The sequence below is a fragment of the Leopardus geoffroyi genome, chromosome C3 (assembly GCF_018350155.1).
Source record: "Leopardus geoffroyi isolate Oge1 chromosome C3, O.geoffroyi_Oge1_pat1.0, whole genome shotgun sequence".
In the NCBI taxonomy this organism is placed as follows: Eukaryota; Metazoa; Chordata; class Mammalia; order Carnivora; family Felidae; genus Leopardus; species Leopardus geoffroyi.
Genome location: NC_059338.1, coordinates 109,104,865 through 109,129,771, shown reverse-complemented (window position 1 = coordinate 109,129,771; position 24,907 = coordinate 109,104,865). Strand labels below are relative to the sequence as shown.

At 36.2% G+C, this 24,907-nt stretch overlaps 1 protein-coding gene across 3 annotated transcripts in view; it reads right to left on the bottom strand.

The window, feature by feature from the left end:
- STK3 (serine/threonine kinase 3) overlaps positions 1-24,907 on the bottom strand; it is a 285,816-nt gene that overhangs the window by 138,942 nt on the left and 121,967 nt on the right. For all 3 annotated transcript variants that reach the window (XM_045454103.1, XM_045454104.1, XM_045454105.1), the window contains one exon: positions 780-917. In XM_045454103.1, coding sequence (XP_045310059.1) covers positions 780-917 — 138 coding nt within the window. The remainder of the gene's footprint in view (positions 1-779; positions 918-24,907) is intronic.

The following is a 24,907-nucleotide window of genomic DNA, read 5'->3' as shown; positions in this document are numbered from 1 at the left end:
TACTTCTACACATAAGTTATGTCAGTAATGGTTAACATTTTCTGTAGAACGAATTTCTAGAAGTGTAACTGCTGGGTCAAAAAAGAATTCCTTTCCAAATATCAAGAATTATTTTCCAAATATCAATTGATTATTAGCTTAGAGGTCTAAGCCAATTCTGTTGGGAAAATAAAGACACATGCTTATCAAAAGTATTAAATTATTTCTAATCGCAATAAATGCCAACGTAGATAAAAAAATAAAACCTCCTGACACTCTGGATAAAGAGTCTGCTTGTAGTTGGGGGTGGGTACTGAAAGTATTTAGGTAATCATGTAATCAATATATACACAACATAAGGTCTTTTCAAGGAGCTCAGGGATCTCGTATTTATATACCTTATGGTATATCAAAAAGTGAAGAAAGAAATGCAGGGCCAAGGACTAATACAGCAGGGGAAAAAAGCACAAAAAATACTAACAGTGGAGAAAATAACTCATTTCTGCATTGAGAACCTTTTAGATGTTTTGTTTTAAACAACTTTGGAGGGAAGAATTGACAACAACAAAGATAGAAAAAAGGGAAAAGACAGAAGACTGAATTTGGAAAACAGAAAAGGAAAACCGAGACACAGAGAACAGGTAGGCGAAGAATGGCATGTGTGTCTTTGTCAATCCATATTTCCTCAGAGGTTTACATCTTGAGAAATCGGTTAATAAAAGCCACAGCAATTCTGGTCGATGTGAGAAAGCTACAAGGTATGAAGAAAATATCTTTTCCTTTCAGGCATAAGCACTGACCTGTAACAGTTGTGTGGCAGTAGCTCTCTGCTCAGGATTCTTCACGAGGCACTTTTTAACAAAATCGGTGAAATCATCAGACCAAAGTTCTGGCTTCCTGAATGTTGGTGGTGGATTTGTGGGAATCATAAAAATAGCCTAGCAAAAATGAAATAGCCAAAAGAAATTAAGTAAGAATCACAAGAGCACACCAAAAAAACAAATCTCTCTATCTTTCTATCAGACCCTAAATCTGAAAAACAAATTTAAGCTGTTCTAGGATTTCCAGTAAGACTGCAATTCAGGAAGCAAGTCCATCTGCTACTAATGTAATCATTTCCCATTAAATTTCCTCTATTTGAATTGCAGCTCATTGAGCACATCATTCTTTATTTTATCTATTATTTTTAATCAGTCTCCAAAAAAGACTGCAATTCTAACCCTTTTACCAAATCAGGAACATTCTCTAATTAAACAGATATATTCCCTAATTTTGCTATTGCATGCCAGATTTACTTCCCATTTCAGTTTCATATAAGTATTCCTGCTCAAAATGGATAGCAGCAGTCCAATTTGTTTCTGCAATCCAGAATATATAAGTATAAATAAAATTACTACCATGATTAGAAATAATACTAATAGAGCCAAGGAAACTTTTGTTTCCTTTTCTAACTACATGAATCAGGATTCCAAATGAAAAGTATTAAAGGTAATACACCACTTAAATTTGTTATTAATGATATAATTTAGTATTAATAACTTAGAACTAATTAAATACATTCAGAAAGTTCAAAATTCAAAAGTTTTAAAAAGCCTTCCTGCCATCCTTGTCCTCCTAGCTGTCCAGTCATCCTTTCTCAACCAAGAGAATTAATTCTTAATGTTCTTAGGAAATCACTGTATGTAATGAAATTACTTCTCTCTTGGGGCATCTATAATAGTTCCTGATAAAATACTATCACTAAAACATCATTTTCTTTGAAAAGATATAAAAATGAAAATACAATAAAGTTAAAACGAATGTATCGAGCACTCAATAAACACTATTACCATTTTAATTTTTTTTTACATTATTTATTTTTGAGAGACAGAGAGAGACGGAGCACAAGTTGGGAAGAGGCAGAGAGAGAATGAGACACAAAATCCAAAGCAGGATTCAGGCTCTGAGCTGTCAGCATAGAGTCCAATGTGGGGCTCAAACCCGCAAACCATGAGATCATGACCTGAGCCGAAGTTGGACATTTAGCTGACTGAGCCACCTAAGAGCCCCTGCTATTACCATTTTCATTTTCACATAATGTTATTAATAAACAAGAGGCAAACACAGCCATGACAAAAATTTTACAAAGTAAAATGAATTCAACCATAACTAACTGCAGTTTAACAAGTAAATTTATATAATTATACAGTCAACACAACAGGTGAGATGAGGAAAAAATGGCTTTTGGCAATCTTAATATATGCATATGCAACACATACAAACATGTGCCCCTCAAAGAGGTAGTTAGGGTGAAACATCCAAAAAACTCCCTTCTGGGCTGCAGAATTCTTGGACTTTCTAGAAGGGAGGTGTTTGTCTCTGTTCTATTCTCAGTTTTTTGCCTGGCTTTGGTGGTCTTCTCTCTTCATGTATAAACAAATTTCCTTACTGCATAAAGAAAATAAAAATGGCAATACTACAAACCACAGCAATACTCAGAAACCAGTTTTTTTTTTTACCACTGAAAGTAATCATAATTATGTTTAAAACTTCTGTTCATATATGGAGAAACCACAGCTGTAGAAAAAGTAACAAAGATAATATATTCTTGGGGATACCAGTTTTAATGTATTTTGTTGCTATAATAAAACTGTTCCACTCTCCCCTGGAGTTTATGAACTGTTCAAAGTCATTCACAAGTATCTTAAAATCATAGAATTTCCATAATAAAAGATATATGACAGATCATTTAGCTCAACCATTTAACAGAAAAGGAATCAAAAGGCCAGAGAGGCTAAGTGACTTAAAACCAAAATTTTAGACCCACAAAAGGCCTTTATGTAAAAGATTAGCAAAGTATTCTAATGCTTCTCTATATTTCAAGAAGCAGAAGGTGAAGTACAAAGCAAAGAGGGTTACTGAATCTAAACAAGCAGCTAGTAAGAGAACAGAGAAATGACAATTGATGATGCTTTCAACGTATTTGTCTTCATAGGCCCTCTTCTTCCAAGCGGAGAAGAAAGCATAAGCAAGTTTTAAGCCTTTACGATAAGGCAGTGACAGAAATGACCTTAAAACTTACTACAGTCACAAATGTGACCATCGATAAAGGTGAAGGTCATTCAATGGAAAATGAATGAGGGAAAGACCATTAAGTGGAGAAAATACAGTCTTTTCAATAAATGGTGCAACAAAAATGAATTTGGATTCTTATGTTGTACCATATACAAAAATTAACTGAAAATGACCAGTGACCATAACAATAAGAGTTAAAACTATAAAACTTAGAGGAAAACGTTGGGGGAAAGCTTCAAGACATTGGATTTGGCAATAATGTCTTGGGTGTGACCCCCAAAATCTAGGCAACAAAAGAAAAAAAATAGGTAATTGGACTTCATCAAAATTTAAAACTTGTGCATCAAAGGACACTATCAATAAGATGAAAAGGCAACCAAAATGGGAGAAAATATTTGCAAATCCTATGTGTGGTAGAGGTTTAATATCTAGGATGTATAAAGAACTCCTACAACTCAACAACCAACAACCCAACTCAAAAGACGGAGAAAGAACTCGAATAGGTATTTCTTCAAAGAACATACAAATGGCCAATAAGTACATGAAAAGGTACGCAACATAACTAATCATTACAGAAATGTAAATCAAAACCACAGTGAGGTATGTCTCACATTCATTAGCATGGCTTTTATTAAAGAAAAAAAATCAGAAGATAACAAGTGGTGGCAAGGATGTGGAGCAGTTGGAATCCTCATGCCCTGCTGGTAGAGATGTAAAAATGGTGCAGCTGCTTGAAAAACAGTATGGCAATTCCTTGAAAAATCAAACATAAAGTTACCATATGATCCCCTAATTCTACTTCTGGGTATGTACCCAAAAGAAGTAAAGGCATGGAAGAGATATTTGTATACCCATATTCATAGACTCATTATTCACTGTGGCCAAAAGATGGAAGTGACCCAAGTGTGCACTGACAGATGAACGGATAAAGAAAACATAGTGTTTATACTGTATACACACATACAATGGAATATTATTTAACCTTAAAAAGAAAATTTTGGGGGTGCCTGAGTGGCTCAGTTGGCTGAGTATCTGACTTTGGCTTAGGTCACGATCTCACGACTCATGGTTTCGAGCCCCACGTCAGGCTCTGCGCTGACAGCTCCGAGCCTGGAGCCTGCTTCAGATTCTGTGTTTCCCTCATTCTTTCTGCCCCTCCCCTGCTTGTACTCACTCTCTCTCTCTCAAAAATAAATAAATGTTAAAAAATTTTTTTTCTAAATGGTTAATTTTATGCTGTGTATATCTTAGCACAAAGAAAAAATATGGATGAAGGAAAACATTAAGTAATAATCAAGTTCAGAAATATTTAAGTGCCTACTGCAGATGAAGCATGGTGTTAAGCATTAAATGGAGCTCAAAGAAGCAGCAGGAAATACCCTACTCTTAAGTCACTACCCTTAAGAAGCTTCTAACCTAGTCTGTCAATGAAAGCACAAACAATAAAAGAATTAAATAACAGTATAATAATAAAATAAATGATAACAAGGCATTTGGAACAGAGGTCATTCCCCTTAGTAGAAACAGTGAAAGGATAAGCAGGAGAGTAGAAACAGGCCATCAGGAGGAGCAGAGAACAACTGACTGCTTGGTAAGGTATAGGAAATATGAAGATTAGAAGGGAAATGGAGAATATGGAGTTTGGTCAGCAAGAAAGTACACAACTGAAAAGAAATGTGTGTGTGTGTGTGTGTGTGTGTGTGTGTGTGTGTGTGTGTATTTGTTCTTGATTAGGTTGTTTATGACCCAAGAAGTAGATTAAACAAGAACAAAACCCCTGGAGACACTCTAAATATGGAATAGAAAAGGCAGTTAGGGGCTAGTACAGATGGCCCAACACGAGTAATAAAGAGTTCAAACGAGGGTGGTTTCTACGGAAATGGAAGAAATGAGGTAGAGGAGATACTACAAAAGAGGAACCAAGAATATATCTTGCCAACATTGTGTGGGAGGGGTGGAAGAAAAGGAAGAATGAAAGATTACTCTAGAATTCAAGAAATTAAAAAAAACAATACCTTAATTGCAAGGCACTCAGGTATTCTAACAATTCACTACATCATTTTTTTGAAAGCCCTTAGAATATGCAGCAAGTTGCTACAGTGTGTTATCACCGGCTTCTAACTCGGAAAGTGATCCAAAGGACTTTCCATGGACAAAGCAGTGAAGATTCAATATCCAAGTCTGTTGATTCTAGGGTAAGAGTTAATCTCTTTTATTAGTCTATTCATCTTCTTTCAAAAGGGGAAAATCCTTTCATAGAAGAGAACATTCTTACACATCTTACATCATATCACACATATTTACATCTAACACGGTCCTTTCAAAAGCAGTACAGCCAGTTTTATGACACAATAAGCACATCAAATGACATTTATCAAGTACTTTCTGTGGGTTCAAAACTACGTTCTAAATGAAGTTGCAGACTGATAGGCCAAAGGCCAAATAACATTAGTGGGCATATTTTGTTCAGTCACTATCAAGTTCACACTCCCAAAAGGTAAGAATCTGCTGGAATCAGGCTGATTTCACCCAGGATGTACGTTCTCCCTTGTACATGGGCCCCATTTAGTCTGGCTCAATTATCTACTTTACCTGATGGTTCTTTCAAGTATTCAACTTTGTGAGCCCTGCTATTACAGATTTTAAAATAAAACACATATCTCAAAGCCACAGAGCTCACAGTCAGCTTGTGGGGGGGGGGGGGGAATTAACACATGAAACAACTAGCAAATAACAAAGTGCTGGAAAATAAAGCTCTTCTGTAAATAACCTAATTCATCTCAGCTCCATAGCTGAAACGGAACCTAATCTGGCTTCAAGGATGGGCAAAATGGGGTTAATATCAGCTGCTGGAAAGGGCACACAAAACCACCTGCTACTTCAATTAAAGAATAAAAATAAATTTGAACTCTCATCTCTGCAAAACAGTTCAAAGCACCCACATAAGCCCTTATATACTGACCTCAAACTGCAGGTAAATGATACTAGATTGTCTAGATAAATGTTGTTCATCTGCACTTGTTACAAACTGATGGATAACAACTCAGTGATTTATGTTCTTGTAGCTAATGCTCTCCTTTGAACTTTGAGTCAATAAGTTGCAGTCTTATCTTCTGATAATCTTAACATATAAGGCTCACCTCAGCAGTAGCTATTAGAAACTCAAGGATAAGAAAACTGAACCCTAACTCTTATTTACCCAGTACTATCATAAAGCAATCCTAAAAGGTTCACATTCTAGTCTCAAACAAGCACTGAACTGCATACAGTTCAAACAAGTAAGTCTCATTATATGGTCTACCAAAAGCAGAGACTCTGAAAGGCTCCAGGAAAACCACTATACCTTTTATTTCTATTTTTTTAGGTTAGATAATCAATAACAAATGGGCAGATTTTCTCACAGGCTTAACTTTGTTCAACTAATTTAACCTAATCATGAATCATAAAGGATCTTCTTAAGAATCCCTAGGTTTTGTATGAGCTAATTAGGTAATAGGCCCCTGCTGTAGAAAGTTTTAGCAATCAGTGGCTAGCCTTAGACTAACAATTCACTCCCTCCCTTGCCACCAACCAAATCGCATGGACACACTTTACAGCCATATAATTTATCTTATCTCTAACACCATTTTGATTGAAGAATGTTAGTACAATAAACAATATGATTTTCCTTGTATTTGTTGCTACACAGTGTGTTGCTTAACTACATATTGAACCTCTGGTTGAGTTTTTTTTAATTTATTTTTAACGTTTATTCATTTTTGAGACAGCCAGAAGGCATGAGCATGGGAGGGGCAGACAGAGAGGGAGATACAGAATCCTCAGCAGGCTCCAAGCTGAGTTCTCAGCGCAGAGCCTGATACGGGGCTAGAACCTACGAACTGTGAGATCATGACCTGAGCCAAACTCGGACGCTCAACCAACTGAGCCACCCAGGTGCCCCTGAACCTCTGATTACGTTTTAAAAAGAACTTCCCGGGGCGCCTGGGTGGCGCAGTCGGTTAGGCGTCCGACTTCAGCCAGGTCACGATCTCGCGGTCCGTGAGTTCGAGCCCCGCGTCAGGCTCTGGGCTGATGGCTCAGAGCCTGGAGCCTGTTTCCGATTCTGTGTCTCCCTCTCTCTCTGCCCCTCCCCCGTTCATGCTCTGTCTCTCTCTGTCCCAAAAATAAATAAACGTTGAAAAAAAAAATTTTTTTAAAAAAAAATAAAAAGAACTTCCCTGATCACAAATAGTCTAAAGAAGCCAAAAAATGTAAGTGCCTCAAAACAAATAATTCACTCCATGCTTGGAATTTCATGCCTTAGACTCCAGGAGCACCCACATGTGGAAAGAGCTGGGGCTGAGCAAGCACAATGCCTGCACTCTGCAATCTCAGTGGAGTGAGTCAACACATATGCCTGAAGCTAAGGTAGCTGGGTTTGTGAATATACAGAAGCAAGGACATGCCGGAATAACAAAGGAATCTGTGCCACTATTCAAGAACCTCAGGTATATGAGCAAAAGGTTATCTTCATAACAAATAAATGAGATAAGGAATGAGAAAGCATTTTATAAAACTTCAAAGAACTAAATAAACACAGCTGTTTATTTTTCTTGCTGGCAAACATAATCCATAGGCAGGAAGCTACTAAGTCAAATAAAAATATATAGCTTCTAAAAATGATATATAGGAATAATAATTTTTAAAAGACTACACAAATAAGATGGCAAACAACACAACAAAATGAAGCCAACACTGGATCTGGGTCAGAAAAACAGGCTTGAGCTCTCAATCGTCCTCTGGCTGATCGTGCAGCTTCAGGTTTTTCATTTAAGTGATGACATTGGACTACATGTTTTTCAGGGTCCTTTTTGGGTCTAAAGACTCTAGCACTCTAACTGCCTAGCAATCAAGGAGTTAAATCCTCACTAGCCAAGTAGTGGTAAAGGAGATGCGGGGGGGGGGGGGGGGGGGGGGGAAGGAGAAGGATAACAAAATGCTTATTAGATGTGAACACAAAAGTACAAATCTACATTTTTATTACCACTCCCTCAAATGCAATTTTGAAGCAGACAGAGAATACTAAAACCCAGAGTGAACCTTGCTATCAGGGTGCAGTTTCTACAGTAAGCACAGGGTTAAAGTATTGTGAGCCTGACCTCACAATTCACTCCAACTCCAACTGCAGGAACTTCAATACTCATTAATCTGTCCAATAAGGGCCATTTTGCCTGCCGAGGTACCAAATTAAGGGAAGGGATGCAGCTGATGTCCTGGCGGTACAGAGTGAATAAGAGAACTGGCTCTACAAGTCTGAGCCAGCTCTAGATAGCACTGGGTCCAACAGCACTACCACCATAAGCAGCTACATGACCTATTTTACTTCTCTATGCCTATTTTCACATATTAAAAATGGGATTAATCGTACCTACCTTACAGAGCCGGTCTGAAGCTTGCATGGGTTAATACACGTAAAATACATGCAGCAGCACCGACCACATTGCAAATGCACAAAAATTAACCCCACCTTACCAAGGGGACCCGCAAGAGTAAACTACCTTATTCAAGGTCACACAGCTAGTCAACACTGGAACTCAGGTGTACCTGGCTCCTTGGCTACTTCACACCACCTCTAGATTTCTATTAAATTTCTGCCACAGATAATTCTTTTTTTTTTTCAACGTTTATTTTTGGGACAGAGAGAGACAGAGCATGAACGGGGGAGGGGCAGAGAGAGAGGGAGACACAGAATCGGAAGCAGGCTCCAGGCTCTGAGCCATCAGCCCAGAGCCTGACGCGGGGCTCGAACTCACGGACCGTGAGATCGTGACCTGGCTGAAGTCGGACGCTTAACCGACTGCGCCACCCAGGCACCCCTGCCACAGATAATTCTATCATAAGAGCCCCCTAATGTATATTCAGTCTCCAAAAAAGAAAGTGGAAAGCTATTTGTATAAAGATGGTTAGAATTCACTTTCTGTAACAGTGGAAAACTGCAAACAAAAAATACCAAACAATTAAGAAATGGATAAGTAAACTGCTATGTATCAATAAAATGGAGAAACTTATTGCTATAAAAATAACAAATGGTGAATCACAAAATCACAATGAAATATTTTGTTTTGTTTTTTAAGTGAAAATGAGAAAATAAAACAACAGTCTGTTCTGAATGATTACCTTCAGTAATGACGTGGCAATGTCACTAAAATGTAGCGATAAAGACTGAAAGATGGTACAGAATCTCAAAAATTCAAAATATCAATTCACAACAGCAACTGTCTACAAGAGTGCAAAAGACTCTTTTTACATTTTTTATTCTCAAGGCTACTCACTATATATATTAAACTTTTAAAAACTGTATTTGAGGGGCACCTGGGTGCTCACTCGGTCAAGCATACAACTTAGGCTCAGGTCATGATCTTATGGTCTGTGAGTTCCAGCTCCGTGTTTGGCTCTGTGCTGACAGCACGGAGCCTGCGGCCTGCTTCAGATTCTGTGTCTCCCTCTCTCTGTCCCTCCCCAACTCATGCTCTGTCTCTCTCCCTCTCAAAAAGGAATAAACATGAAAAAAAATAATTTAAAAAAAAACCACTTGTACTTGCAATTGATCCAAGGCTTCATTTAGAACCACTGCTGAATTTATAGCCAACTGCAATCCGCTTCTATAACCACCTGACACAAACATAATTTAAATTCCAACACCTTTCATGGCTTCCATCTCTTGAGGTTGAAATATCATGTCCCTTTAATACAATGCAAAAGTATTCATAAAATATGGCTAAAGAAGAAATCAGAAGTGCATAAGAGCCAAAGTTAAGCAACTTTCTCAGCCTACTCTCTTTCCAATCTCCCAAATTAGAATTCCTATGTGTGACCAGTTCAACCAACTGCTTTGAGCACATAAAATGTATCCATACCTGCAATATAAGAATTTCTTTAAAAAAAAAAAAAGGAATTTCTTCAAGAAGCTTAGAATTTAATGGGATAGAGAATGCACACCAGATCATTTCAATAAAATAGTGTAAGTACAAAAATATATGTGAACACTGGGCATTATGACTTGGTCCAAACTGAGGTTTAAAAAAAAAAAAAATGAGACTTAAGCTGAATGCTAAAGAATGAGTTAATGAGTCATAGAAAAGAGAACAGTATGTTCAGGATGTGGGGTCTGAAGTGTCACCATGGGGTCTGTGAGGGAAAGTAACCTGTTTTGTGCATGGGGCAGGGAAATTACAAGGTGAGCCTGAAACATCTTACTGGCCCTTAGAGAAAGGAACCAACGACCAACTGAGTCATGTCAAAAGAAGTTCAGAACATTGAGAGCTTAGCTCCACCCATAAAAGATTCAAATTTACTTGACCTGAAGTAAGGACCAGTAACAGTTTTTTTTTTTTGTTTGTTTTTTTGGTTTTTTTTTTTTTTGGTCTCCCAAGCAATTCTAATGTGTAGTCAACACTGAGAACACCGTTCTAAGACATATAATATAAGGCAAGTATTATCACTCCATGTGCCTCCATTTCAGTACCTCCCATATTTTAACCAGTACTCTGGTTAGTTATAAACTCATTCTAAATGCCCTGGATAACATGGAAACTACTTAAAAGCATAGATACAGTGCCTCAAGTTTTGTATCCCCACAGTATCAGGCATAGTCACTTCTGCAAAGTAAAACCGAAATTTATATTGGAAGTGTTGATATAAAGACTTCCACCCTCCCCCGTTCATGCTCTGTCTCTCTCTGTCCCAAAAAAAATAAATAAACGTTGAAAAAAAAATTAAAAAAAAAAAAAAGGGGGCGCCTGGGTGGCGCAGTCGGTTAAGTGTCCGACTTCAGCCAGGTCACGATCTCGCAGTCCATGAGTTCGAGCCCCGCATCGGGCTCTGGGCTGATGGCTCAGAGCCTGGAGCCTGTTTTCGATTCTGTGTCTCCCTCTCTCTCTGCCCCTCCCCCGTTCATGCTCTGTCTCTCTCTGTCCCAAAAAAAATAAATAAACGTTGAAAAAAAAAATTTAAAGACTTCCAGTTAAATATGGTTCTTTGAACATACTGATTTACCTCAACTCCATCCCAAAGGAAAGTCCTTACTGAAGGACACTAAGAACTAAAAAAAAAAAAAAAAAAGTTTTGAAAAACAACAGTAGCAGTTCTACCCCTGAATGGCTATATGGCTTAGGCTCAAACCTTAGGTCTTCACCATAAAATAGAAGTAACAGCAGTGCCATTTTATTATTTTTAAAGCCCATCCAACTTAATTCACTAGTTATTATATAACAGCTTAACTGAGACACAATTCACATATGTGATCTATGTGATCTGGTCCTCTGCCACCTCTCTGACCTCATCTCCTACTTCTCTCCCTTTCCTGGCCAATTCCAGACATATAAACCTCCACCTCGTTCCTTAAACACCAAACATACTGCCACATCAATTTCCTCTGGCTAGAACACTCTCACCATAAATCTGCATGTCCCATTTACTATCCTCCTTTAGGTCTCTACTAAAGGTCACCTTATCAGCCCTATCTTGACCATCATATATATAGTATCACAAACACCCCTGTCATTCTGTATCCCTCTTATCTTGTTTTATTCTTCTTGTAGAGCAGCACCTGTATATGACTATATGTTACAGTTTTTGAGAAGAATTTGTCTCTGTCCACTACAACATAAACACTTGAAAAGCTGGAACTTTGTTTCATTCACTGCTATATTCCAATGCCTAAAACAGTGTCAGAGCAGGCAGTCAATAAATGAGATGAATTAATATGTAACAAACTCAGTCTCTCTCAGCTTCACTGAGATTTTTTTATTTCCAAAAAGCAGGATTTAGACGTAATGACCCCTAAGACACCTGCACAGCTTTAAAGTCTACAAATCTAGCAAAGAGACAGAACTAGAGAGCTAATGGTAATGTATAAAAATGTAAGCTGGCCTTCTAAGAAGACTTGACAATAAATGATTAACTACCAAAAGAATAAAGTATATATGAGAGGTACCTCCAAATAAACATGTGAAAGACTTTATAATAAAACTATATAATTAAGCACAGAGAACAAGACTATCTTGCCAAGATTTGCTATCATTGGCAAAAATCCATATTAAACTCAGCTTCCCCAATTCCAGATACAAATGGAATTGTGAATTTGGCAACTCACTGGAGAGAAAGACTGAAGTACAATCTGGGTTCACATTAAAGTTACCTCATTCTTCTCAACTTAGATCTGACCCAGAGGAAAATTTTTAACAGATTGTGTTGGACTAGTGCCATACTATATTCAGTAAAGTTCAAAATTAGCATTTTAGATACTAACCTAAAGGATTTGTATTTTGTTTCCCGAAAACTAAATTCGGCTAAAAATGTAATATGATGAATTATGAATATAAATGGATTATTTAAAGAAACACGTTGTCAAAGAAAAAGCAAATTATAACACCAGTCCCTCCCTCTTTTGATTTCATTCATGCAGTGTCTCACCCAGGTCTGAACACATGGTAGCACTCAAGCTGATAAGAGAGAGATAATTCTCTTCTTTCCTCTCAAAGTTTATTCAGATTTAGTGATATACAATATATACATGTCCACCTCAAACTTCCTAGTTATCAAAAAATGCAAATAAAAATTATGTACTTCCACTTCTTATATATATACATTAAGCATTTATTTTATTACCTCCTATGTCACAAAGCATGTATTCTAGGTAGACAATGAAGTCACAAGATAAAAGTTACCCATGCTGTTCTCAACAAATTTATAATCTGGTGAAAAAGTCAGACAAAATACAATAGAGTGTGATAAATTCTATGATTTGAGGCCATACAGGGTGCAAAGGAAGGAAGCTCAGAGGAAGGGTTCCCAGGTTAGACTGTAGAAGAGAAATGGGAGAAAATACAGGTAAAGAGAGGTAACACTGAGTAGAGAGCAGCAGTAAGAATTTAAAATATCTGAAAATAATAGTATGGCTAAAGGAAAGTAGATATCACGTAAATAAAGATGTAGGCAGAGCCCAAGGCTTTGTATAACACCCTTAGGAGTTCGGCTCCTAACCTAGAGTCAAATGAAAGAAACTGCTTTTTAATGGGAGAATTTTAAGTAAGGGAGTAATATGATCTGTGTTTCATTTGGGAATGATCAATCCAGCAGTATCACGAAGAACACTTTGAAAAGGGGGGTGAAACCAAACACTAGGAGACTATAATAGAAATCCAGAAGAAAAATTATGAGGTCTGAAATGAAAAAAATAGAGATGGAAAGAAGGGGATATATTCAAGACATATTAAGGAAGTAATATGGGCGGAAATTGGTGAATAATGAGAACTTGAATTAGCTTCATGGCTAAATAGGAGGAGCTAAATAGTAAGGAAAGGAATCACAGAAAAATTAGAAGGCAGCATCAGCAGGCCTTGGTGACTGACCAATGGTGGGAGACCGGACAGATGAAGTACACTCTCCAGATTTTCAACATGAAAACTGGTTTGATGGGAGTGCCATTAACCAAGATAGAAAATACAATGCTAAAACCAGGCTGATGAGAAAACAGTAAAAAGAGATTTGGAGATATTGGATTTGAAGCATCTCTTGACAGTATAGACAAGATTATCTAAGTAGGTTTTTAGAAATGAGTCTAGAGCTCGAGACGGGGAAAAAAGAGCCAGGAGATGGAGATACTCTAGAAATCAAAAGAGGAAAGAGATTTAAGGAAGAGAAAATGGCTACCAATGCCAAATAGAAGTAAAAGTTTGTGAACAATTTTAGTAGAATTGTGGGGGGAAAACAGCCAAAGTCTGTTCAGGGGTAAATGGCAGGGAAGTGAGGAAACTGAGGCAGCATGGGTTTTCATATGTGGCTCTGATAGGAAGGAGTGAGACAGAGCAGCAAACTGAGAATAGTATGAGCCCAAAGAAAATTTGTTTCTTCCTTAAAATGAGAAGAACCTGAGCCTGTAAAGTTCTGTAACAGAAAGGAGATAAGTGATGGGTGAAAGAGGGAAGCCAAGAGTGGAAGGAGCATGCCCTTCTACTAAAACTAGGAAAGACAGAAACAAGCCCTTAACAGTTCAGGCACTTAAATGACCACTTAAGCAAATTAATTTCTTTAATAATGAATATCCTGCAAGCTTAGGCTATCTTAGCACTATTTTTTAAACAATTCTGTTGGGTAAATTTTGATACATTTACATATTATATATAGTAATACTTACTGTTGTTAATATTATATCTACTCTATATAGACAGTGTGCATGGCAATGTACTCAGTGGCTTTATAAAAATTATTTCTCTTAGTCCTCACCAAAACTCAATGAAGGATTATTATTCCATTTCATACATCAGAAAACTGAGGCATAGGGAGGTTAAATAACTTGCCCTTGAATACTCAGCAAATAAAGGACAGCACTGGAAAATGAACCCAGACACTGTAGCCCAAAGCCAATGTTCTTAACCAACAAGTTATACTGCCTCTACAAACAAATACTTTTGGTTCATGAAATTAATCTGAAGGCAACATATTTTCCATCAGGAAATATTTCTGATTTTAGAATAGAAGAAAACTGGGTTTACTGATCAAAAACTTGCTACACTGCACTTAATATGTTAAATTTTAAAAACCTAGAGAAATAACAGTATATTATTAAAAACATCACAAAATACAGTTTCTCTTATGTATGTATGTATATATGGATATGTGTGTGTGTGTGTGTGTGTGTGTGTGTGTGTGTGTGTATCAGTGGTTCTTAAATTTGACCATGCATCAGAATTCCTTGGAGGGCTTATTAAAATGCAGACTGCTGAACCCTACCAAAAGAGTTCCAGATTCAATACGCCCGATAAAGGACCCAAGAATCTGTATTTCTAACAAATGTTCAGAAGATATTAATGCTATTGCTCTAGGGACCACACTTTGAGAATTACTACTTTATTATAGTAACTCTATATAAAAGTTAACTAACATGAATGTAAAAACACCTGGCAAATGGCACACAATAAGTAGTATCTGCAATTATTATTAATAATAGCAAATATGATGACCATTACTATTATCTGCATAGTTACTTAGACTTTTAATCAATTTTTATTCAAAGAAATACAAAATTAACATATCCTTTTATGATCACAATACTCTGACTGCCAACTTTATGTACCTCTGGTGTCTTTCCTGCATACTGCTAGCAAAACAGCCTTTCTAAAATGTAAATCTGCACATCAACTCATACTTCAAACCAATCTTTCCCTATTACTTGCAAAACAAACTACAGTCTTCTCGGTATGGCTAAGAGACAGATCTCTTTGCCCATGAGCTATCATGTAATTACTCATCTTTCAATGTGATTATGGAACATTTCCTATTCTTTGAAAGGTTCCCTAATATGACTCTCTCAATGAAGCCATACATTCCTTTCATGATTCCAAAGTACCTCTAAAATAATAAGAGAACAACAATGATACTATCAATCAACATTGTGGGGTATCTCCCAAGGGTTTTACATGAACTATTTTACTTAATCCTCATAACAACTCAGGATAATGATTATAATTATTCTCATTTATAGATGGAAAAAAATGAGATATGGAGAAAACAAATTTGCCCTAGGTGGTAAAACGAGCAAGGAGAAAAGTCAAGATTCTACCACTGCAATTAAGCTATACCAACAACTGTCAGATTTCTTAGTACTTGAGTATTGTTTAGATTATAGATTTTTGTAAATATTAATCTCAGTAATTTCCTTATTCATTTTTACATTATTTAACTAATATTTACTACCTTTTATATGCCAGGCATTGTGTTAGGCAATGAGAAACATGAGATTAAAAAAAGGAAAACCTAGTGCCGGTTCCCTGAGACATGCAATATAGTGGGGAAGCCATACATTAAAGGAAAAAAAAATCACATAAATATTTCCATAAATAAACGTTAAAGACAAAAAGGACAAGGTTCTCTTCGATTAAAATAAGAAGATCTAACCTATAGATAGCCATTGTCCCTTACCTTCACAGTGTCCTAATACAAGGGTATAAGTTATGCAAAATATAACTCTCAGAATGCCAAATAACTACATTTTAAAATGACACTTTCAGAATCAAATTAAGTGATTTAATTATAAGATCAAAGTCATGTAGTTAAAATTTTAAACATATTATTAAAAATGACATTTAAATTCTTCGGCTCTTTGTTCTTTTGGCAAATGTAGCTATTGCCTCTCTGAAACAGAATGTAATAAATATAAAAACCTATAAAAAACTAGTAAACTGGCATTTGAAGGGGCCTTGCAAATATTAGTCATGATAAAGGTAAAATAACATGCCAAGTTCCTGACAATCGTAGTTGTACAAAAAAAGAACTTCCGTTTTGGACAATGCTAACTTTCTTAAGATTAAAGAGGAGTTAGATCCATGACTTAATATACTTCCATTTGTAAGATTTAAAAAAAAATCAAAAAAATTTCCTTCAGAGTAAGTTTCAAAGGGAAAACCAGTATTCTTTTATAGGAGGAAAATGCCTAAAAGTCCAAATACTGATCTTACAAAAAGACATGAAAGGTAAAATCAAGTATGAACCAGGTCTGGATCCCCATATCTTCAGTTTCTATTTATCAAACAGAAAAATCTTTCCAACTTTCTCCTTTCCTGTATAAGACCAAAACTATGCGATATTCTGTTTGTATTACAATTACACTAATTCAATGCAGGTCACTTGCTTTTTACTGAGTCCAGATGACATTCAGTAAACTAAACATGGGCCAATTAGTTTTAAAAAAGAGGAAAAAAAGAAAAGAAGAAAGAAAGAAAGAAAGAAGTGCATTCTGATTGCCTTTGGGTAGGTCATACAGTGGCTACAGAACATCATGGCCTGAACTTCATTTTGGCTAACACCAACCATACGCTAACATTAAGGACTAGCATTTTTCATTCCTTTCAGATTTCTCACATTTGGAAATTCTAATTTAAATGCATACTCCGGTGGAAGTGAGGACAGCAGTGCAGCACAATACCGGTTCTCCCCTCCTGAAACTCAAATGTCTTGTTTTGGAGCTACTAAGGGGGAATGTGCATATTGTCTAAAAACATCTGATTCCTTTATTTCAATTGTTTTTTTTTTTACTTATCACAGTTATAAATGAGTAAATAACACTGCTGAGTTAGCTGACACACACAAAAAAAGACGCTCTATGGCTATGAACTTTCAACATCAGTATTGTAGTCTATAATCAACCTACACCACCATGTAATTAGACACATGACAAACTGGGTAACAGGAACAAATATTCGTAACTAAAGAAACAATAATTTTCTTAATACCTCATCAGGAGCTGGCACTCAACATTTTTTTATAGTCTATTGTGTAAAGAAAGATGGTTTACCATTCCTTGTAAACTCTGCTCACTAATGTATACCTTGCTTAAAAAATAAAAAAAATCTTTCAAAGGTTGTAATATAAGTTAAACTTCACATAAAATCATAATTTGAAATCAGAATGAGCTCCTACAAAAAACTACATTAATTAATTCTTCACTAAATTTACCCTTTATTAATTGCCTGAAATTTAATTTAAAAACCACTCATCATTATCACAAAAATATCAATCTCCAAATGTTTAAATTAGCCTGATTTTTTAAAACTTTGTTATTTATTTTTAGCTGTTTTTTAACTTGTATAAATTTAACTGGAAAATATTATGTTCCTGCAAGTGTTCATGAATAGAAAGATACAGTAATGGAGATGGAAATTATTTACTCTGAAAATCCTGACTGCATGACTGTTAAATCACTTACATACGGCCAAATGATCTACAAGGAAGCAGGGAGGTCCTGAAATTGTGTACTCATATCCATTTTCAACTACTGCACAGGTGACACAATCAATCAAGTCATTACTGAAATAGAATGGGAATAGAAGGCACTTGGTGAGTAAAGGTGACTTCTTTAAACAATAGGTAAAATGAAAAAAAGAGACTATCACTATCTCACATTAAAAAGTAGCCATCAACTATAGATCAAAGAGTATATTCCATCTCTGTGGTGTTCAGTAATGTATGTCCAACTTTGGACACTATATTATATTCAATATCTACACTAGTACAGAAAAAAATATGCATAAAATAATTCAGTAATGACAAATCCCCTGATAATAAAGTTTCTCTTAACAAAGTCGATATTCTCTGCAGAGAATCAGCAGAGGCCATAACCTGCAGAGGTTAGCTGATGATTAAGGAGGAAGGAACAATGGCACCATTTCTAGCACAGAACTCAAAAGGCAACCAAGGGACCAAGCCCACCCCAAGGGAAGAGCTGAGCCAAGTGATGCATGCTTAGTTGGTAGAGAAGAAATGTGTGCCCCATGTATGGGTTAGTGGAGTGGGGCCCATCCAGTCCAACTGAAGAAGATCCAAAAGCCCAATCTAACCTACTTAGAAAAGCATGAGAAAGGAAGGACAATAAAAAAGAAATTTATATCCCACAACCTATCTGTGAAGTTTCTATCTTGTTACCACCCTTGACAACAGAATATACACTATCAGAAATTTCCTCAACATAAGTGCTTCCTATTCTAAAGAAATGCAATTTTAAGTGACCTAAAGCATAAAGATGAAAACAAAATAGGCCAAAATGTTTACTCATTCACTTTGTATCTGTTAAGTCAACTCTGTATTGTTATCCACACACCCCAAAATACAATATATCTATGAGCAACCCTAGATCACATAAACTTTCCTAATGTGGAATTCACCATGAACCAAATTCCTAAATGCTTTTTATATCCACTGTGTTAATCCATGTCTCCAACCAGGGCAGACCTCCCTGCCTATTCTCATTCATTGGTGAGGGTGGGAGAATATTCAAATTTAACATACATTTAATTTCATCTTCTTGGACTCAACCTCCTGCTTGATCATGCAAGATTTTTCTATATCCTGACTGTGCCATTTGATAAAACTATCCCTCTATCCTTCCTTTCTTCTTTACACCTACAAGTATGAAAAATATGCTTTCTTTTTAAAAAAAAAAAAGTTTATTTATTCATTTTGAGAGAGACAGAGAGCAGGGGAAGAGCAGAGAGAGAGGGAGACAGAGAATCCCAAGTAGGATCCAAGCTGTCAGCACAGAGCTGGATGCGAGGCTTAAACCTCATGACCTGAACTGAAATTGAGTCAGACGCTTAACTGACTGACCCACCCAGGTGCCCTTAAGTCACTTACAGAAGAATGCTTAACGTCTCAGAGAAACACTTCATGTATCTGCTTACAACATCTGACAGAAAGATTTCATAAAAAGGGAAATTATAAACTAAACTAGGAAAACCAGGTATATTCTGGCACTGGGGCAAGAGAATAGTGGTTCTCACAGGAGTAGCAGCAGGCATCCATGATGGGTGTTCATACTAAGAAGATAATCAAGAGACAAGGAATGGAGGAGAATAACACCAGCAAAGAGAGAGGCAGTAATGAGTTTAGAATGTGAGAACAGCCCAATTTAAGTATTTCTAAATAGAAAACCAGAATGCATAAGCTGGGCAAGACACACATATTATCGAACTAAGCATTTTAAACTTTATCAAATAGCCAAAAGAGTTGAACACAGAGCACAGAAGACATAGGAGAAACTGTCAGTTTCACTCAAATATTTATAGAACAGTCCTTGCTCATCATTAAATCAATAAGCACTAGTCCCCAAAACTTAAAAATAACATACAATGAAATGCTGGTTATGTAAAAATCTTATTTAAAATGGTAATTATATTTTTAGAAAAGAGCAAATGTTTTAAATATTAAAAAACTAACAATAGATTAAAGATTTATGCTCTAAAATCTATCGCTTATTATGAGAAAGGGTTACTGTATAAAAATCTATGCATAGAGCTATAAAAATGCAATAGTTATACTAGTCTACAGAAACAGTGTTCTAAAAATCCAAATGGAGTTATTAATCCTCCTCAAATCAATTTTTATTTAAATTCTAGTCGGTTAACATTTACTATAATATTAGTTTCAGGAGTAGAATTTAGTGATTCATCACTTACATGTAACACCCAGTACTCAACCCAACAAGTACCCTGCTTAATGCCCATCAGCCATTTAGCCTACCCCCCACCCCACCCACCACCCCTCCAGCAACTCTCAGTTTGTTCTCTATAGTTAAGAGCTTTTATTTGCTTCTCTTTCTTTTCCCTTCCCGTATGTTCACCCGTTTCATTTCTCAAATTCCACATATGAGTGAAATCATATAGTATTTGTCTTTCTCCTTATTTCACTGAGCATAATATACCCTAGCCTCATCCACACCATTGCAAATGGCAAGATTTCATTCTTTTTGATGGCTGAGTAATATTCCATTATATATATAATATTACAAATTATATATTCCATTATACATGCAATATATACATGTATCACAGCTTCTTTATGTGTGTGTGTGTGTGTGTGTGTGTGTGTGTGTGTGTGTGTATATATACACACCTCACATCTTCTTTATCCATTCATTAGTCAATGGACATTTGGGCTCTTTCCATAATTTGGCTATTGTTGATAATGCTGCTATAAACATCAGGTGCATGTGTCCCTTTGAATCAATATATTTGTATCCTTTGGGGAAATACCTAATATTGCAATTCTAGGTCATAGGACAGTTCTATTTTTAAGTTTTTGAGAACCCTCCATACTGTCTTCCACAATGGTTGTACCAGTTTTCATTCCCACCAACAGGGCAAAAGGGTTCCCCTTTCTTTGCATCCTTGCCAATATCTGTTCTTTCCTGTATTGTTAATTTTAGCCATTTTGACAGGTGGTACCTCATTATGGTTTTGATTTGTATTTCCCTAATGATGAGTGATGTTGATCATCTTTTCGTGTCTGTTAGCCATCTGGATGTCTTTGGAAAAATATCTACTCATGTCTTCTACCCAGATCTTAACTGGATTATCTGGTTTTGGGTGTTGAGTTTGGTAAGTTCTTTATAGATTTTAGACACTAACCCTTTATCAGATATGTCATTTGCAAATATCTTCTCCCATTCCATAGGTTGCCTTTTAGTTTGATTGTTTCCTTAACTGTGCAGAAGCTTTTTATCTTGATGAAGTCTTAATAGTTCATTTTTGCTTGTTTCTCTTGCTTCTGGAGACATGTCTAGTAAGAAGCTGCTATGGCAGAGGTCAAAAGATTGTTGCTTGTGTTCTCCTCTAGGATTCTGATGGTTTCCTGTCTCACACTTAAGTCTTTCATCCATTATTTATTTTTGGGTATGGTATAAGAAAGTGGTCCAGTTTTCATTCTTCTACATGTTTCTGTACAGTTAAAAAAATTTTTTTAGTGTTTATTTTTGAGAGAGAGAGAGAGAGAGAGAGAGAGAGAGAGAAAGAAAGCATGAGCAGGGGAGGGCAGAAAGAGAGGGAGATACAGAATCTGAAGTAAGCTCCAGGCTCTGAGCTGTCCACACAGAGCCCGATACAGGGCTCGAACTCACAAACCATGAGATCATGACCTGAGCTGAGGTTGGTCACTCAACCAACTTAGCCACCCAGGGACCCCTGTTGCTGTCCAGTTTTAGATGGGGTTTTAAAATATAACACTTTAATTGCCTCAGTTTCGAAGTTAAAATTTGCTTTTCCTAAATTTAAACAGAAAATCTTAACTCCTACATAATAAACTTCCATGTTTACTACTTTCAATCAGCTGCATGACTGCTGATGTTTGGAGGGGGAAATCCGCTTTTGTGCTCCTTCATTTGCTTTTCAAAACCAAATGGTATATAACGGTTCTTTATGCTTTTATAACTAGGTTTGATCTAAGGTCACTGGTATCTTTGATATTTTTTTAAGCACTTTTCCATGTTAACTAAAGCTTTATCAACTTTCCATAGTAAGAGATAAAGTAAGATTTGTATTTCTTGAATTTCCAAACTTTGATTTCTGATTTTAGAAGAGAAAGAATGCTCCCAGCTGATGGTTTTTAAGCTTCAAAAATTCTTAACAATTTTCCCTCTTTCAAATTTTCCTATGTTTTATATATTCCTTTTATTCAAAACTGCGGCAAGGTTTCAAGGAAGGTATTTATCTATAATCTAGTTCTATAATCTAGTGAAAAAAATGTGTTATAAAAAACGTAATATTTAATGATGTACTAATTGAAGCTCCTAGTATTAATTTCAACAAATTTGGAATTATTCCCAACCTATTTTATAATACTATGTTTTGTATAAAATATTATCTTTGACATTTTTATTATTGCCAATAAAGAACATTGTAATTAACAACTTATTATTAAAGTGTCAAATAAAAAACACGGGGCGCCTGGGTGGCGCAGTCGGTTAAGCGTCCGACTTCAGCCAGGTCACGATCTCGCGGTCCGTGAGTTCGAGCCCCGCGTCGGGCTCTGGGCTGATGGCTCAGAGCCTGGAGCCTGTTTCCGATTCTGTGTCTCCCTCTCTCTCTGCCCCTCCCCCGTTCATGCTCTGTCTCTCTCTGTCCCAAAAATAAATAAACGTTGAAAAAAAAAAAAAAATTAAAAAAAAAAAAAAAAAACCCAAAAGCACCTCCTTGAAAGGAATATTCTGATGTAATTTACTTCAGATAATTATTCTTGGTTAACTGCTCGTGTTTCCCTCAATAAATACAGTATACCTAACAAATTCCTATAATATAGTATTAAATACTATCAAGTTTTTAAATATTTTTATTGTCAGAAAGAAAACACATGTATTCAAGTGAAGTTTATAAAATCTATTTTCGAGCTCATTGTATAAACATGAAACAGAAAGGATAATCAAACTAGTGACCAATCTTAAATATTTAAGAGCAACACGATAAATTCAGTTATATGACTTTCCTAATACATTTCCTAATTTCCTTCACTTACTACTTTAACTTTGTAGTTTACAAGTCATAAATTTCCCAGCACTATACTTTCTCACAGGAGGATTTCCCTTATACAAATTGACACAAAATGTTTAATTATTACTTCACAATAGACTGGTTATTGAATTTATAAAATATTTAGGTCATGTATTTTCATTTTTCTCTCCCACTAATTGACTTTTGACCACTTCACTGTTTATTAAGCTAAAGATCCAAATTTGGCTAAGTTTTTGCCTTTTAAACCAAGAGCTAAGGTGTCAGCTGACTGCAAGTTCTGTTGGAGCTTACTGACGAGTTTAATCATCAGTTCTACACCACTTTGTCAAACTGACCCAGTCTAATACCAGAAGAATATTCTTATATATGAAAAGTTTTACCTTTGGTACAGAAGATTTATTCATTCAACAAGAATCTATTAAGTACCTACTATGTGTCAAGCACTGTTCTGGTGCTTAACATACAGTAATGAATGAAAGAAATAAAAAATTCCTGCTCCCATGGAGCTTTCATTAGGTGGCAACAGACAGTACTGATTTATCGCCTCTGGGCTTCACACCAAGAATACAAAGATGAAAACCCTGCCCCTTCCTTAAAGAACATTTAATCTAATTATGGCAGCAACAACAAATTCTCAATACAACTGATCACATACACAAACTAAAACGGTAAAATACACAAACATAAATGGTAGCAAAAGCATCACCAAGTGCCATAGGAATAGAGAGGAAAGCACCCCTGTGCAGATGTTACTAGGTACATTACCACAAAGACGGCAATTCTCTCTGCTTATGTTAACCAAATATAAGCATTCCATCTTGAGAATAGGAATCCCTAGGACAAAAATAAAATTTTACATCTAACTCTATGATATCTCTTCTAGTGGTTAATCAAGGTGTTACCTTATCTGACCTTCACAATCTGTGGCCCATTAGCATCTTCAATGGTAAATGACAAGGGTGGGAAAATTCAAATATCTCTATTTTGCCAACTGTTAGTAGCCTCTTGTCTCTCAGGAGGACAACTGAAACAATTCTGTAAGATTTCTAGATTACCTGGGCCTCAATAGCCCATACATCATCCTTATCTCTTATTCATATGAAGACATTAGCTATCACTTACTAAGTGCTTCTACTGGGAGAGGAACTGTGTACACCTGTAGATCTTTTACATATATTATTTCTAAGGTCTACCTCTTTGGAGGGTAGGTATTTATATTCCCCTATTTTGTACATAAGATAACTGAGGGTCAGAGAGATTGTGTAATTTTCCCAAGATGGTACAGAATTGGGCTGGAATATAAACCAAATCTACCTGAACACAAGGTTTTGAACAGGATATCAGAGATCTGATATGAAATATATTTCATAGCCTTTCACTATATTTCATAGTCTCTCATTCCCACGGAGAATCATTCTTCTCTTATGGTTATATTAATAATCCTATATATAGATACATATGTGAACTGACCTAAAACAGATCATGTCCTCATTGAAAATAGGACAGAGAGGGGTATGAAGGACAAAATCTCGGGTATAATGTTATCTAAAATTGCTTAAATCTATTCTGCAGTATTCTTATCAGCCTCCAGTGGCAAGTACATGAACTATCTGACAATATTTCAAAAAGCACAATTAAAGAAAAAATAAGCATACCTTGAGATCTTCGTAACAACTTTATTACCTCAATTACTTCATTTCCTATTACTGTCCCCCTGGCTCACTTCAGCCACACTGGCCTCTAAGTTAAGCCTCTAAGAGCCAGGCATATTCCCATCTCCTAGACTTTGTACTCTCTGTTCCTTCTAACCAAAGTGGTCTTACCCCAGATATACAGATGGCTCACTCCTTTGTGTCCTTCAGACCTTTGCTTAAACGTACCCTTCTTACAAGACCTCCCCTATCATATTTAAAAGTACAACCAGACCTTGACATCCCTCATTAGCACTTCCCAAAGTGCTAATCACCATCCAACACTATAGTAAACTGTACTTATTTGTTTCATTTATTATGTGTCTAAGCCAACTGGAATGTAAACACTATGAAGACAGGAATTTTCAT